Raw genomic sequence first — 13561 nt, forward strand, 5'->3', positions numbered from 1 at the left:
ATGTGATATTTAGCATGAGGAAGCTGAAGGGAAGTTTCATGAGGAAGCTTACCATGGGAAGGAGTTACTAGGAGCAGTCTTGTTAATTTACAGTACAGTATTCTATTTTTTAGTTTACCCAGAACCTATCCTGGCCTCTTGGCACTAAACAGACTTTTGATGAAAGCCCACACACAGTAGTGCAAGAAAAACTCTTTCCTCGCTATTCAACATTGTATAGAACAGTGTTTCTCAAACTGGGGCTGCCGCTTGTTAGGGAAAGCCCCTGACGGGCCAGGCCAGTTTGTTTACCTGTCCTGTCTGCAGGTCCGACCGATCGCAGCTACCACTGGCCGCGGTTCGCTGCTCCAGGCCAATGGGGGCTGCTAGAAGCTCAGCTAGTACATCCCTCGGCCCACGCCGCTTCAAGCAGCCCCCATTGGCCTGGAGCAGCAAACCGCGGCCAGTGGGAGCCGCGATTAGCCAGACCTGCAGACGGGGCAGGTAAACAAACTGGCCTGGCCCGCCAGGGGCTTTCCCTACACAAGTGGCGGCCCCAGTTTGAGAAACACTGGTATAGAACATTAAATTTACATTTTTTCATATATTCTGCAGGGTGATAATGCAACGTTTACTAGTGTTATGCTTTTTTTATGTACCTCTAATACAACTCTTAAAGACTTTAACACTGGTAAGTCAGAATGATACTGACTTGCTATAATGAAATTGAGTGTAGTCTCACTAGAAAATAGTTTATGGGGAACCCAGTTGAAATGTATAACATTGTTGGGTGATATAAATATTTTACTGTACATGAGCTTTGCAAAATTCAAATATTTTTGATGGAGTGAATAAAACTATTATTTTCTTCATTATAAGCATTGTTGTAAGGGGATGCAAGTAGACTGTATCAGCTGCTAAATTTTCTTGGCAATTTTGCAAGGCTTCTTTACACTAGTAAAGAACAGAAACAGAGATAAATAGTGTGAAAATGTCTGGGGAAACTGCAAAACTTAACAAATTACAAAAATAAATACATAAAATAGATGTATAAGTGTATTTGTTTGAAAGTTAGGAACATTTGTGTGTATGTAATTTCCTAGGTTTTTAAAAAATGCAGTTCATCTGGGAAACTATACTTAATGCCGATCATAACAGCGAGAGAAGTACAGCAAATTGGCGTTAATAATTCTGCAGTAATAGTTTGATAACAGGTTTGGTAATAGAATATGTTGAGACCTGATATTAATCATCTTAAACCTCCGCTTTGATCTTTTGTTCATGTAATAATTTCACATGTTTTTTCTTGTGATTCTAGGTGCAGCAGTAGCTGGAATTTACAGAGTAGCAGGGAAGAACATGGCTCCTTTGGAAGCACTGGTATTTGGAGTTGGACAGACAGTACTGACATTGATTATCTCATTTTCAAGAATTCTTGCTACACTTTGAGACTTCTGTGAAAATAGTCAGTTGATATAAGGAAACCTTTTGTCTGCAGAGAAGCTCCCTGAAAGTGGCTTCAGTGACTGGTGGACATGGATTAGTGCAACAGGAAGCATATGGGACCTGTACTTCAAATCTAGTTCAGTTAAGAGGGAAAGGACTGCCCTCTAGTGTCCACACTGTTGTACTACTGCTCTGCACCTTATGTGCCTCAGTCACAGGGAAGGTGCAATTAATGGATATGAAGCTGTGAGATAAAGCACCTTGAAGAGCTGCCAATCAGGTTAACACTTGATGATGAGATCATTGTTCTTAACAATGTTGAAATACAGGGACATTTCTGAAGAATCGGTAAATGTGCCAAACTTGAAGTTTAATTTTTTAACTATTGATAGTGTGAACATTTGAAGATGAGTGCTGTGAATATATTCCACATTAATTCAGGTAAACTAGTAAGGTACTTACATTTCTTTAACTGAAACCTACTCAGTGCTGAGTGTTACCCCATTCAGCATATGAAGTAACTACTTGGTTTTTGAACTGTACATGAGTATTACTGGGATATAGGACTGCAGCAGGTCTATTCATAAAATTAATGTGGTTAGCACTATATGTAGGAGATCTTTAGTGAAGCAATTCTGTGAGGTTCACCACGTATAGAAAAGAGATTTAATGGTTTTATTTCTACATACTTAGTATTTTCTCAGTCCCAAATCATCAAGCAGACTGAGAGTAAGGCAAACTAAGTACAATCTATTATGTGAATTGAGAAATGAAATTTAAATTATTTCTTTATTCATACATTATTTTGTTTGAAATGTAGGTATTCATTAATCCTTCTGAAAAAGGTACTTGCTGTTTATCTTCAAGGAAATAAGTTGTTTCCAGTATGATGTCAGAGAAGTTACTTGTTGCAATTAAATCTTTTTAATGATATTTAAAAACCAGAACCAGTCTTTAATTCTGAAACATCTGATGTTTAAAACATGGCCTAATCTAGGCTCTGAAAGAGAATAACAAAACAAGTAAAGAAACAATAAAGAAAATTGAAAGGGATTTTAAGAAATATTTTGTGTGTGGTACATGATTGTGCCGGTATTCTGCTGAACAAAAATGGTAAGTTTAATGTTAAGATCCGGACCATCAGTATCAAAACTCGGACAGTAGTGTAATGCATGTACTTCCTCATTTCTGAACACATTTTATCTTTGGGATAATTAGATATGTGGAGTTTTCAGATATTTAGCTTTCAGTAGACTTGTGTTCGTTCTTCTTTAAAAGGAACAGTGGTGATGTGCATGTAAAATGCACATATAAAATGTTTCAAAGTGAATAGAAATTTTAAAATATTACAAGAGTGTAGAATTCAGAAGGGCCAAGAAGGTCTGTGTGAGGAAAGAGGGAATCATTCATATCCTGCTTCAATGGAGTACTTTACAACAGTTGAATAAATGTGTGCATAGAGAGAGACGGCTTATGCACCAAAGATGTTGCTGTCATGATGTCCAAGATTATTCCAGGCCTGCTGAAACAGTAGTACTTGCAGCACTATCAAAAGGATACCGTCACAATGGTTACTTAAAAATTACTTTGCTCACTACTTCAAAATACAATAAATTAAAATCTGATTTTACCATTATTTCGTCCATATACATTGGTTTATCAATTATTATTCATACTTGGAAGGCTGCTGATATTAATAACTTTGTTCTTCAAAAACACTTATTTTTGTTTGTGGAAACTATGGAGAGCTACATGGACTTTCCAAACATAGGAGAGAACACAAGTCAAAATATAGGTATATAAATCTTGACAGTGTTCATTTAAGTATTTTGGCTTTGAATCTGCTTTTTTAACACACACACGTGTCAATGTGTCCTTTTTGGATTATTGTGAATGTCTTCAAATACTAATTCATTTTTTCAGTTAATTTTTTTCTTCCCACCTGATACTTTGTCATAAAAAGATGATGCAGTTTAGTAGATATAGAGATTATTTTCCAGGACAACATTAAATTTCTTCTCCATATCTGTAGATAATGATTTAAATTTTTGTCATTAACTTAATATATGAAAAAATAATTGATTGCAGGTTGTCAAGTCACTGACTTAAAAAAAACTTAGTATAAATAAAATAACTGAAGTTATATTCCTTTTAATTTAATGTGCCTTGGAGAGAGAGATTTTAGGGGAAGGAATTTAAATAATTTTACTGTTCTCTTACTGCTTGTTCTCATGTTGCTTTTACTAACAGATTTGGTTATCTGATGCAATGGTTTAATCAACAGAAGTATTGGGAGGAATAATGAATTCTTATGACATGACAAAATCTGGAACCACATTTTATCTGGATCTAAAAATTCCTTTCTTAAAGCATAGTCTTCAGTAACTTTAATTTCAAGACTTTTTAGCTTTCTCTAGAAAGCTGCATCTTAGACTTTAGATTTTTTTTGCACATCTAACTAACTTGCTGTTCATTTCATAACATTGTCGTCTTATGACAATTCAACATCTTCAGTCTCACTGTATTAAACCAATGACTACAAAAGAAGCCATTACTAAATTCAGAAGTTTGAATGAAAATTCAGATTTCACTGAATGGTGAACTGTGCTTTTCACCTCAATTGAGGTGCCAGTGAAGTGTTTGCTAATGTGCGCCTCCTTATGATATAGGTCAGTATTTTTCATATGAAGGAAACCTCTGCAATATTAGGACCAGCTGTTGAATGCTCTTAAACCTAATACATGCTTGAGCTAAAAAAATACATACGTTGCATACAGAATTGTCACTCTCTAAAATATGGTGTGAGTTGCTCAGTTGTCTATATGTACTGTATGGTATTAATGCTTAGCAACAGTAGGCAGTCAGACCATTCAATATAATGTCCAAGTGGCTCACCAGATGTCAATAGGACAAAACTATCTTCTCCGAGGGAGAATTCTTGTTAACTGCTTTCCTGTGTGGGGGATATATGAGGATGAATAGCTTGTCACAAAGTACAGTATTAACTTACTGCCTTTCCATATTAAAATACAGTATTTGAATGAGCAAGCAGTTACCAGTGGGGAAAACATCTTAAGTAGCCTTATGCCTTTGAAAGAAATAGATCAGTTTCAGCGCTGAAGTTTTATTCCAATGACTGCTTTGGGGGGTTGGATGGCTGTTGCACTCTTTGGCCCTTATTATAAAAAATGGCTGTAGTCAAAATGAAATGTATACACGTAATAATTGGGAATGGGCTTTTTATAATCAATCTTGTGAAAAATGTATTCTAGAATTTATGCACGCTAGTAATTCACCCAACCTCTCAGAGTAAATTTCTTGGGACAGTGTTATTTCTTTTATTGTAATAGTACTGTGCAGTATTTCAGGCCAAAGGCATCTTTTATATGAATGGCACTAAATGGATACCCTTGATGTTGTTGTTCGCTATTTTCACAGTAGTGTAGAAGTGCAACATATCTACACAATTCCGGTCTTTGGAAAAACGACTGAATATGGTAATTGATGTGAAGAAACTTCAACCACTTTCTTGTAACTTTAAGATAGAAACTCTGTTGTTTTTTCAAGATTTAAATACCAGTTCTATTTGATTATTAGCTATGCATCACTATTTAAAAAAATAATAATTCTGTTTTCGGATAGCCAGAACAGCTGTATTATATGAAGAAAATATTCCAAATCTTTTTAATTTTTGGTGATGATCTTCTTATGTTTGTTGAACTGATCTCTGTGTACCATGGTTAGCCGTGTAATTCTGGGCATACTCCTCAATTGTTTCCAGCAACAAATGACAGTAGTTAAACCAGTTTTAATGTACAAACACAGGGACCAAAGAGTGATTTAAAGATACTCCTGTCTTTATCTGTAATGTGACATAGCAGTATAAATATATTTCTAATGTTCATTGAATTGTGATTGTTTTAATCTAAGGGAAATAGTGATTCTTTGTTAGTTTTGCACTTTACTATTTTTTTGTTTTAGTATAATCAGTTGATTTTTGAATTACATTTGTGTATTTTTTGTTGTATATAGTACCATCTAGTAAATAGCTTTTTCTATTATCATACCTGTTGTTTAGAAAATCTGTCCTTGTTTGTAAACTGTTCTTATTTTTCACTTGCATGTGTATTTTTACATTTCATTCACTGAGCATATTTTAATATGCTTTTAATACATTAAAACTTAATACTGCACCATTACTATATTAGCTTTATAGCTTTGTACATGGTCATCCAAAGTAGTTCATGTATAATCCCACCCCATAGCAAGATGATCAGGAGAAAGACTTGAAGTATTGCTCTTGAGATATGGTAGCGTTCTGGGTTGTAATTAAGGATGGGTGAATCTCACCTTAGGTAAAATAAATTGACTAAATTGTACCAAAACTCAAAAAAATTTACTTTATTATATATATTGACCGACATCATCTGTTTTGGAATGGTAGAACAGCTGGCGGATTCTGCCAGCCCTCTTGGGACCAAGTCGAGGAGACTCCGTGGGAGCTGTCGGGTCAGGAATCCCCCCCGCACAATATATATATTGTGACAAAGTTCCTCCTCTATCTTGGTGGGTCCTGCGCTTATTGACGGATTTGCTCGCTTCACAGATTCACCCTGTGGGTCAGGAAAAGTCCAGAGACCTTCCCCTCTGGTAGAAGCTATAGTCCAGGTCAATTTCTCCTGTGTTTTATCAGGAGTTGGGAGGTATGGGGGGAACCTGGACCCGCCCTCTACTCTGGGTTCCAGGCCAAGGCCCTGTGGACTGCAGCTATTTAGAGTGCCTCCTGGTACAGTTGCACGACACCTACAACTCCCTGGGCTACTTCCCCATGGCCTCCTCCCAACACCTTCTTTATCCTCACCACTGGATCTTCCTCCTGATGTCTTCCCTGGCTCCCCGTGGCTTGACTGGGGTGAGCCCTTTTATAGCATCAGAGGGGCCTTAATTAGAGTCAGTTGCTTAACTGCCTCACCTGACTCTTAGCAGGTTAATTGGAGTCAGGTGGTCTATTAGCCTGGAGCAGCCCCTGCTCTGGTCACTCGGAACAGAAAACTACTTATCCAGTGGCCAGTGTATGTCCCTTCTGCTACTCTGCTGTTCCCAACTGGTCTGGGTCTATAACAGATAGATAGATATAAAATACACAGTCTCTTGGGTTTTGTTCAATTGCTGCGCTTTAGAAGTGGAAATAAAGAACCTTTTATGGTATTTTTTGTCATGGGCAAAATTAGGAAGTCACTTGTTACAATGAGGCTTGCAACCTGAATTTTTCAGACCAAAGTACTTGAGATAAGCAGAAATCTCAGTATGGCTTATTCAGACTACAACCCCAGCTAATCTCTTTGGCCTTTAAAAAAATATTTAAGTGTATTTAACAGCTACAATAAAGTGATGCATCTTTAGAGTAGTTGTTTTTGTGTCTGTCATCTTCCCCCTCTTCTCCCTCCCCACCCCCTTTTTCTGCATATAATATCTTTTATCCATGAAACATGTTACTCTGTTTGCCAATCAGTTCTTTTTTAGTGAATATGTGACCTATATTTTAAGAGCCTTAAATTCATTTGCTGAGTTGCAGTGATTTTTGGAACATTTAAAAGCCCCTGCAATTCTTCCTTCTGTGTTTTTTTTTTTTTTTTTTTCCTCTGAGAGGACAACTTTTAGTTAATTTTTTTTAGCTATTTGATGGTCAAAGGCAGATTAGGCAGGGGACCACTTTCATATCATCTTCCCCTGGCCTCCTATGGCAGCATTTCTCAAATGCTGCCACCGTGGCTGCATGCAGCTGCTAGGGGCTTTTCTTGCAGTCACAGCCTCCTGGGCTGTGATTTGGGGGGGGTGGGAGGGGAGGAGTAGCGCGCCCTCCACCTTCCCTTTCCTGTTTCTCTTAGATGCACTGCCTTGGTGTTTGGTAATAATCTCCATTATATCAACAGTTGAAAAAACTGACACAAACCCTATTCCCTTCCACATACATTTGTGAAGGTGGAAGATGCCATGCAGACAAAAATATTAGATCCTGATATAATAAGATTAAGACTTGCTCTCAATTCTTCCATGTAGCTGATGTATTGGTAGTATTTCTCCTGGGCAACCCTTTGCCTCTGAACCATTTTTTGTGTAGTCTCTTCTCTTTGTATGGACTACATTGAAGGAACTAAAAATTAGTTGTTGACACACTTGGACAGTAAGTCTTATTTCTAGCTTTCATATTCACCACCAAAAATTAACTTTTGGGGTTTCCTCACATAGCCTAATTGAACACATTTTTCCATTAGTTTAGCAGGGACATTTCAAATACTGACTTGCTAAGGAAATATTCTGCGTTGCAATTGAAAGGAATCAGTTTTATAAACCCCTCTTTACATATCTGACAACCTTTTCTTTCTACTGTAGGAGTTGGTTTTGTTGTATGTATACTTGAAACTTGAAGCTATCGTTGTAATTACATCTACTATAATATCTGTAGCTAAATCATCCGATCCATCATGTTTGAGCTTTGACCAGTCTTCTGACTTTGGGCTTGTAGATTCTAGTTTAAAATAAATACAGAAGGTAAGACAAGTGTCCCGTGAGCTGCTTGAATATTCTGTTAAATGGAACTGTACATATTTCACTGACATTCCAAAAATAAACACTATTGTGGATGGGAATTGTGAATTTAAATCCCAAAAGTGATTATTTTAAAAAATGCATCAACTCATCATCCACAATGAGCCGATCTGCTGAGTAAAATTCATTCTAATATAGTGGCCAGCATAAGGTCAATGCACTGCTGAAATCCCCGTTTATGCCCTCAAAGTAAAATTTAAGTGGGCCTTCCGTGGTACATAGGCCTTCTGCTGGCCCCTGTGGATGGGTGACTTTTACCCTGTGTATTTAAAATTGTTTAGTTTACTCGAGAGTCAAAGTTCTCGTTACCTTTTCACTCTTGTTAGAGGTAGAGACCCCATACAGCTGTGTGAAAACAAGCTAGTGTCCATTCAGTCTTGCCTGTCAACAATTTTTTTAAACTAAATTCCACTTGGTTCTGTGCATTGTAACTGCTGACCTTGTCCTGCAGAATCCTTTTGACCTACTTATGGTGGTTTATGAGCCAGAAAGTCCATGGCTTGATTCCAAATTTTATTAAAGTTGAAGCAGTTAAAGCCATCCTTATGCTTAGTTTACATGAAAGTTTAAAATGTAGTGTAATTACAGAGATGCAACATCAAACCCCGCAGTGCCATTTTGCTTCAGAGTAATCTCCAACTACAGCAGATCTAAAAGTAATTGATTTTAGAGTAGAAGCATGTGAGGATATCTACAGAAATATTCCTGTTACAAGAAGTTTTTCACCTCAAGTTTTCATCTTCAATTCCTTGATCTATTCCACGGGGAAAAAATCTATTATCAGAAGTAGGAAAATTTGTTTATATTTGAGAATAAATCACTAAAACTGCATGAATGTTAACTATTCTCTTTATCAGGAATCAAAATGAATCCTTAGCATTTGTTCTCCAACTTCTATTATGAGTTGGGGAAACTAATCTATAAGCCAAACTAAATAATTAACAGTTTTTTCACTAAATGCTGAAGATTAACTGAATAAGTAATTATTGACCTAAATAGTCATTTTGTCTTAAAGCTAGCCCCTTAGCTTGCTACTGGTAATTAGTTATCGTCTCAAATAATGTGTTGTCCGTTTTCAGAGGAATGTTGGTAAGAACTTCAGAGCTGGTGTCTAAAAGAAACATTGTTAAACTCTTTGGTTAGAATGGTTGGGTTGACAAGTGTTTGTTCTTCCCATTTAAAAATGGTATAAACTGTATAAGTTGTATATATTGATATAGTAAAAATCAAACTACAAGTTAAAAAATGCTTAACCTTTCTCTTGACCTATGAAAGTACATTGATTGTGTACATTTCTGGTAATCCTTAGACAGGGATAGTCAGTAGGTGAACTGTGGGCCAAATCCAGTCTGCCAGATGCTTTTGAATGGACCCCAAAATATTTTTATTTACCTATTATTGTTGTTTTTATTATTTTCTCTGGAGTCTGGATCTTGACTAAGAAATTTGAACTTTTAACAAAAAATAGACTACCCCTGCCTTAGAGTTCTAGTTGCCACAATACAGACAGTCTATGAAGGCTGGAACTTTTAAAAATATTTTTTTTAAATCTTCAGAATCCACCAGAGACTCTTTAAAATAACCATTAGGGCTAAACTAGTCCCCACCATATGTGAACATCTTGAATCAGCTGAAAAAAATAACATTTATCACTTGTAATCAGATAAAAGGGAGAAGAATATATTTTCCGAGAGGATTAATAACATTAAAAATCTAGTCTTAATAGTCATTGCAGTAGCAAGCTGATAAAGATTGATTGATTGGATTGACTTTATTTTGGTTTTTGTTCAAACATGATTTAAATAATACTGTTCAGTTATAGGGAGCCTAGTAGATGCAGTTTTTCCTGGCATTAGAAAAATGGAGGTGGAGAAAGTGTTATCATGTGATTTCTAGCCTATGGTATGTTCCTCTTTTAGAACTAAGGGCCAGATTCTCAGCTGACACAAACTTACACTAGCTGAAAATTTGGCTTGAGATTTATTGTAAAGCTTAAAGATAGCAAGAATAATGAGAGTTGAGAGGTAATTTCATTTAGAAATTATTCATATTACATTGTGTGAAAACAGTATTTTTAAAGTGATAGTTATATCTGTATGTACTGCATGTTATATAATAGCTTATCTCTAATTTAAGATTAAAATACTTTCATGGATGATACCTAATAAGCTGTAAATATTGTATACTTTACATTTTTTTATAAAAGCAACTTTTTTATTTCCCCATTTGTGTATAAACCTTACTATGTACCTACAATAATTTCTTGGACAATAAGTTTTGCACTTAACCTTCTGTATTTTAATTGCAGTAATGATCTTAATATAGCCATACAAATGTTTTTTCTCTGTTTCTCAGCACACTCACCTCTCATTTTTTTCAAAGGGTAGCAATAAAAGTTGGCATATTACTTTAGATTAAAGCAGAATTTTCTGCACATATTTCCACTTCATTGCTCCAGCTATAAAGCAGTGATGCACAATTAACATTGCCCTGTCTAGTCATAAGATATCAGGAGTCTTTATGCAGTTTTCATCTTTGTAACATACTAGAGGAAATCTTTGGTAATGAGCTATATACAGTAAGTTACAAATTAAACAGTATGTAAATAATACTCATTGTACAGATTTATTTGATGAAAAGTTGGTGAAAAATACAACTCCCCAAATCAGTATTTTAATAATGTTCTGTAATTTGTTTCATGCACTTATAAATAAATTGATCATAAATCTGTATGTATTGCCATTTTCTTTGTGTAATAGCATGCCTGTACAATGTTTGACAATAATCAACAATATAAAGGGATCAAAGCCAAAATAATCACGTTTCATATCAATCTGTGGTGCATATTCTTCCAGACACTGGATGTTCTGCTACTTCATGTATCTGATTTCTGCTCTGTAGCTGTGGAGTAACCGCCACATGAATTATATCATCATAAAATTTAAATGTTATAGTGACTGAGTGCAAGTTATGTTCTGATTCAACTTCTCTAAATGGGTTGTACTGGTAAGTGAAGCCATACTAGAACTGGTGTCAAGCCCTGGTTGTGGGCATCCAGACGTAGTGGTCAGAGCCAGCGTCCACAATCAGGAGCTGAGTGTCAGGCTGGGTCAGGATACCACATATCAGAAGTCAGGAGCCAAGCCAGGTCAGGATGTCAAATCAGGGGAGCAGGAGGCACAAGGTATACAGTTCAGAGCAGAGTGGATCCTAGTTGTTAGGACAGCTTCCTGTTTCTGTGGTTTGCTGGCCCTACTTAAGCCAGCAAATCAACTGCTCTGGGACTCAGCCAATGTGTGGAGCCTCAAACAGGTGCTGGGCTTCATGCATCTTGGGTCAGCAGGTGGCAAGTGGAGGATTGAATCATGGCTGCTCCTGTGAACCCTGTGGACCTGGGCTGGAAACCCGTGGGTCATAACCACTGACAAGGCACATACCTCAAGTGGGTAGAGGAGCAGTACTTTGTCCTGGCTGAAAGAGCTAAGTTCTTGTTCACCCACCCAAACTCCTTGGTGTTCCAGGCAGCCATGGAAAGATCCAGACAACACCAGAGGGCCACTTTTGCAGACAAGGGGGTCAAGCATCTTAACCTTATGGAGAAGAAAGTATATTTACATTTACCGGCCTAGTTTTGAATCTTAAACTATCAAGCCCTTCAAGCCCAATAAGGTTCCTCGTGTCAGTGAAGATTGCCTTCCTCATTGCCATCACCTCAGCCAGAAGGTTAGGTTAAATTTAGGACCTTATGGCTGATCCACCTACACAATATTCCATAAGGATAAGGTCTCACTACAACTACACCTAAAATGCATTCCCAAGATGGTTTCAGAATTTCACGTAAACGAGTCAATATACTTACTATGTTTTTTCCTGAAGCCCCATGCTTCCAGTGAAGAGCGAAGACTTCATTCCCTCAACTTGGCTTCCATAACAGAACAGTACGAGGACAAGATGTCTTCTCAGTGAACATCTGGCTGTATCCTACTGTTACTAGTTTACATAGATTCCTCCCCCACACCAGGTAAGGGACCAAGCAACCTCAGAAGCTTCACTTCAAGAGGTACCCCTGCTTTATATTTGCAGGGAAGCCACATGGAGCTCCATACATGCATTGGCAAGACATTACACCTTGTCCAGGACTCCACTCCACTACCTCTAGGACAGCGATTCTCCAAGCAGCTATACCAACTGCATCCTCTCACTTTCTTCTGCTCTGAATACTGTTTGTCAGTCGCTCACAGTTGAATACACATAGGAATCAGCACTGAAAGAAGATAGGGAAATTACTTAGCCTAACTGGCGTTCTTCGAGTGATTGCTCATGTGTATTCCACAATAGGTGTGCGTGCTTGCCACGTGCACCGATGTCGGAAGTTTTTCCCCTAGCAGTACCCATAGGATGGTGCCCCTACCGACCCCTGGAGTGGTGCCTTTATGGCACGGTATAAGGGGCGCTGTGCGCTCCCCTCCCCCTCAGTTCCTTCTTGCCATAAGTGAAGTGCTTCGGAACTGCTCTCTCCAGCTTTGCTGCAGCTCGTTCCCAGAACTCTTGTTCGTTCAGTGTATGGTACCTGTAGTTAGTAGTTTAGTTAGTGTGCCCGTGCCGGGGCATGCCCTGCGCCCCAGGTTTTTAAGTCGTATGACACTTGTAGGCGACCGATGCCAGTGAGTGATCTGCACGCGGACTGTTAACGCCGTGTGTGGGGAACCCATCTCAGCGTTCGCTGTTAAGATTTGCAAGTTGCTCAAGCCTCAGACCGAGAGAATTAGGCTCCGGGCTATCCTGATGAAGTCGGCGTTGACCCAGACTCCAGCACGCTGCTCTAAGTCGGCACCGCTCCGCGTCTGCAGTGCACACCAAGAAGGCTAAGAAGAGGCCATCTCCGCCGCGGCACCAGAACAAGATTGGGGGAGAGGCTAGACCCATGTTGGGCAGCCACCTCCAGTGCCAGTGGACACGCAAAATACTGCATCTGATGAGGCGATTATGGCCCTTCCTCCCTCTGTTCTGCAGGAGGACTCTAAAGCCTACCAGGAGCTATTGAAAAGAGTGGCATCAAACCTCAACCTTCAAGCAGAGGAGGTGGAGGAGCCCTCAGACTCCCTTTTTAACGTTCTGTCCGTCTCAGTACTGGGTAGGGCGGCCTTGCCACTCCACAAAGAGGTGGCAAAAATTTCATATGCCTTGTGGCAAACCCGGGCCTCATTCCGGGCCAGCGGAACTCAAGTATTTTGTGCCCGCCAAAGGACATGAATGCCTATACATTCACCCTGCTCCTAACTCCCTGGTTGTTGAATCGGTCAACCACAGGGAATGGCAGGGCCAACCAGCTTTTACTCCGAAAAATAAAGATTCAAGGAAGCTGGATTCATTTGGGAGAAAAATGTATTTGTCCTCAAGCTTCCAGTTACAGGTGGCGAACCATCAGGCTCTCCTGGGCCAGTATGAGTTCAATCTATGGGGCTCTCTGCCCAAGTTTGAGGATTCCCTCTAGGAGCGTGACAGGAAGGAATTCAAAGCTCTGGTG

At 38.5% G+C, this 13561-nt stretch overlaps 1 protein-coding gene across 2 annotated transcripts in view; it reads left to right on the forward strand.

Moving 5' to 3' along the window:
• The window catches only part of TMEM170B (transmembrane protein 170B), a 34043-nt gene extending 23192 nt beyond the window's left edge, over positions 1-10851 (forward strand). For both annotated transcript variants that reach the window (XM_005305194.5, XM_065584961.1), the window contains exon 3: positions 1298-10851. In XM_005305194.5, coding sequence (XP_005305251.1) covers positions 1298-1428 — 131 coding nt within the window. In that variant the 3' untranslated portion in view covers positions 1429-10851. The remainder of the gene's footprint in view (positions 1-1297) is intronic.
• The last annotated feature ends 2710 nt before the right edge of the window (positions 10852-13561 follow it).

Source organism: Chrysemys picta, chromosome 2, assembly GCF_011386835.1.
Source record: "Chrysemys picta bellii isolate R12L10 chromosome 2, ASM1138683v2, whole genome shotgun sequence".
Lineage (NCBI taxonomy): Eukaryota > Metazoa > Chordata > Testudines > Emydidae > Chrysemys > Chrysemys picta.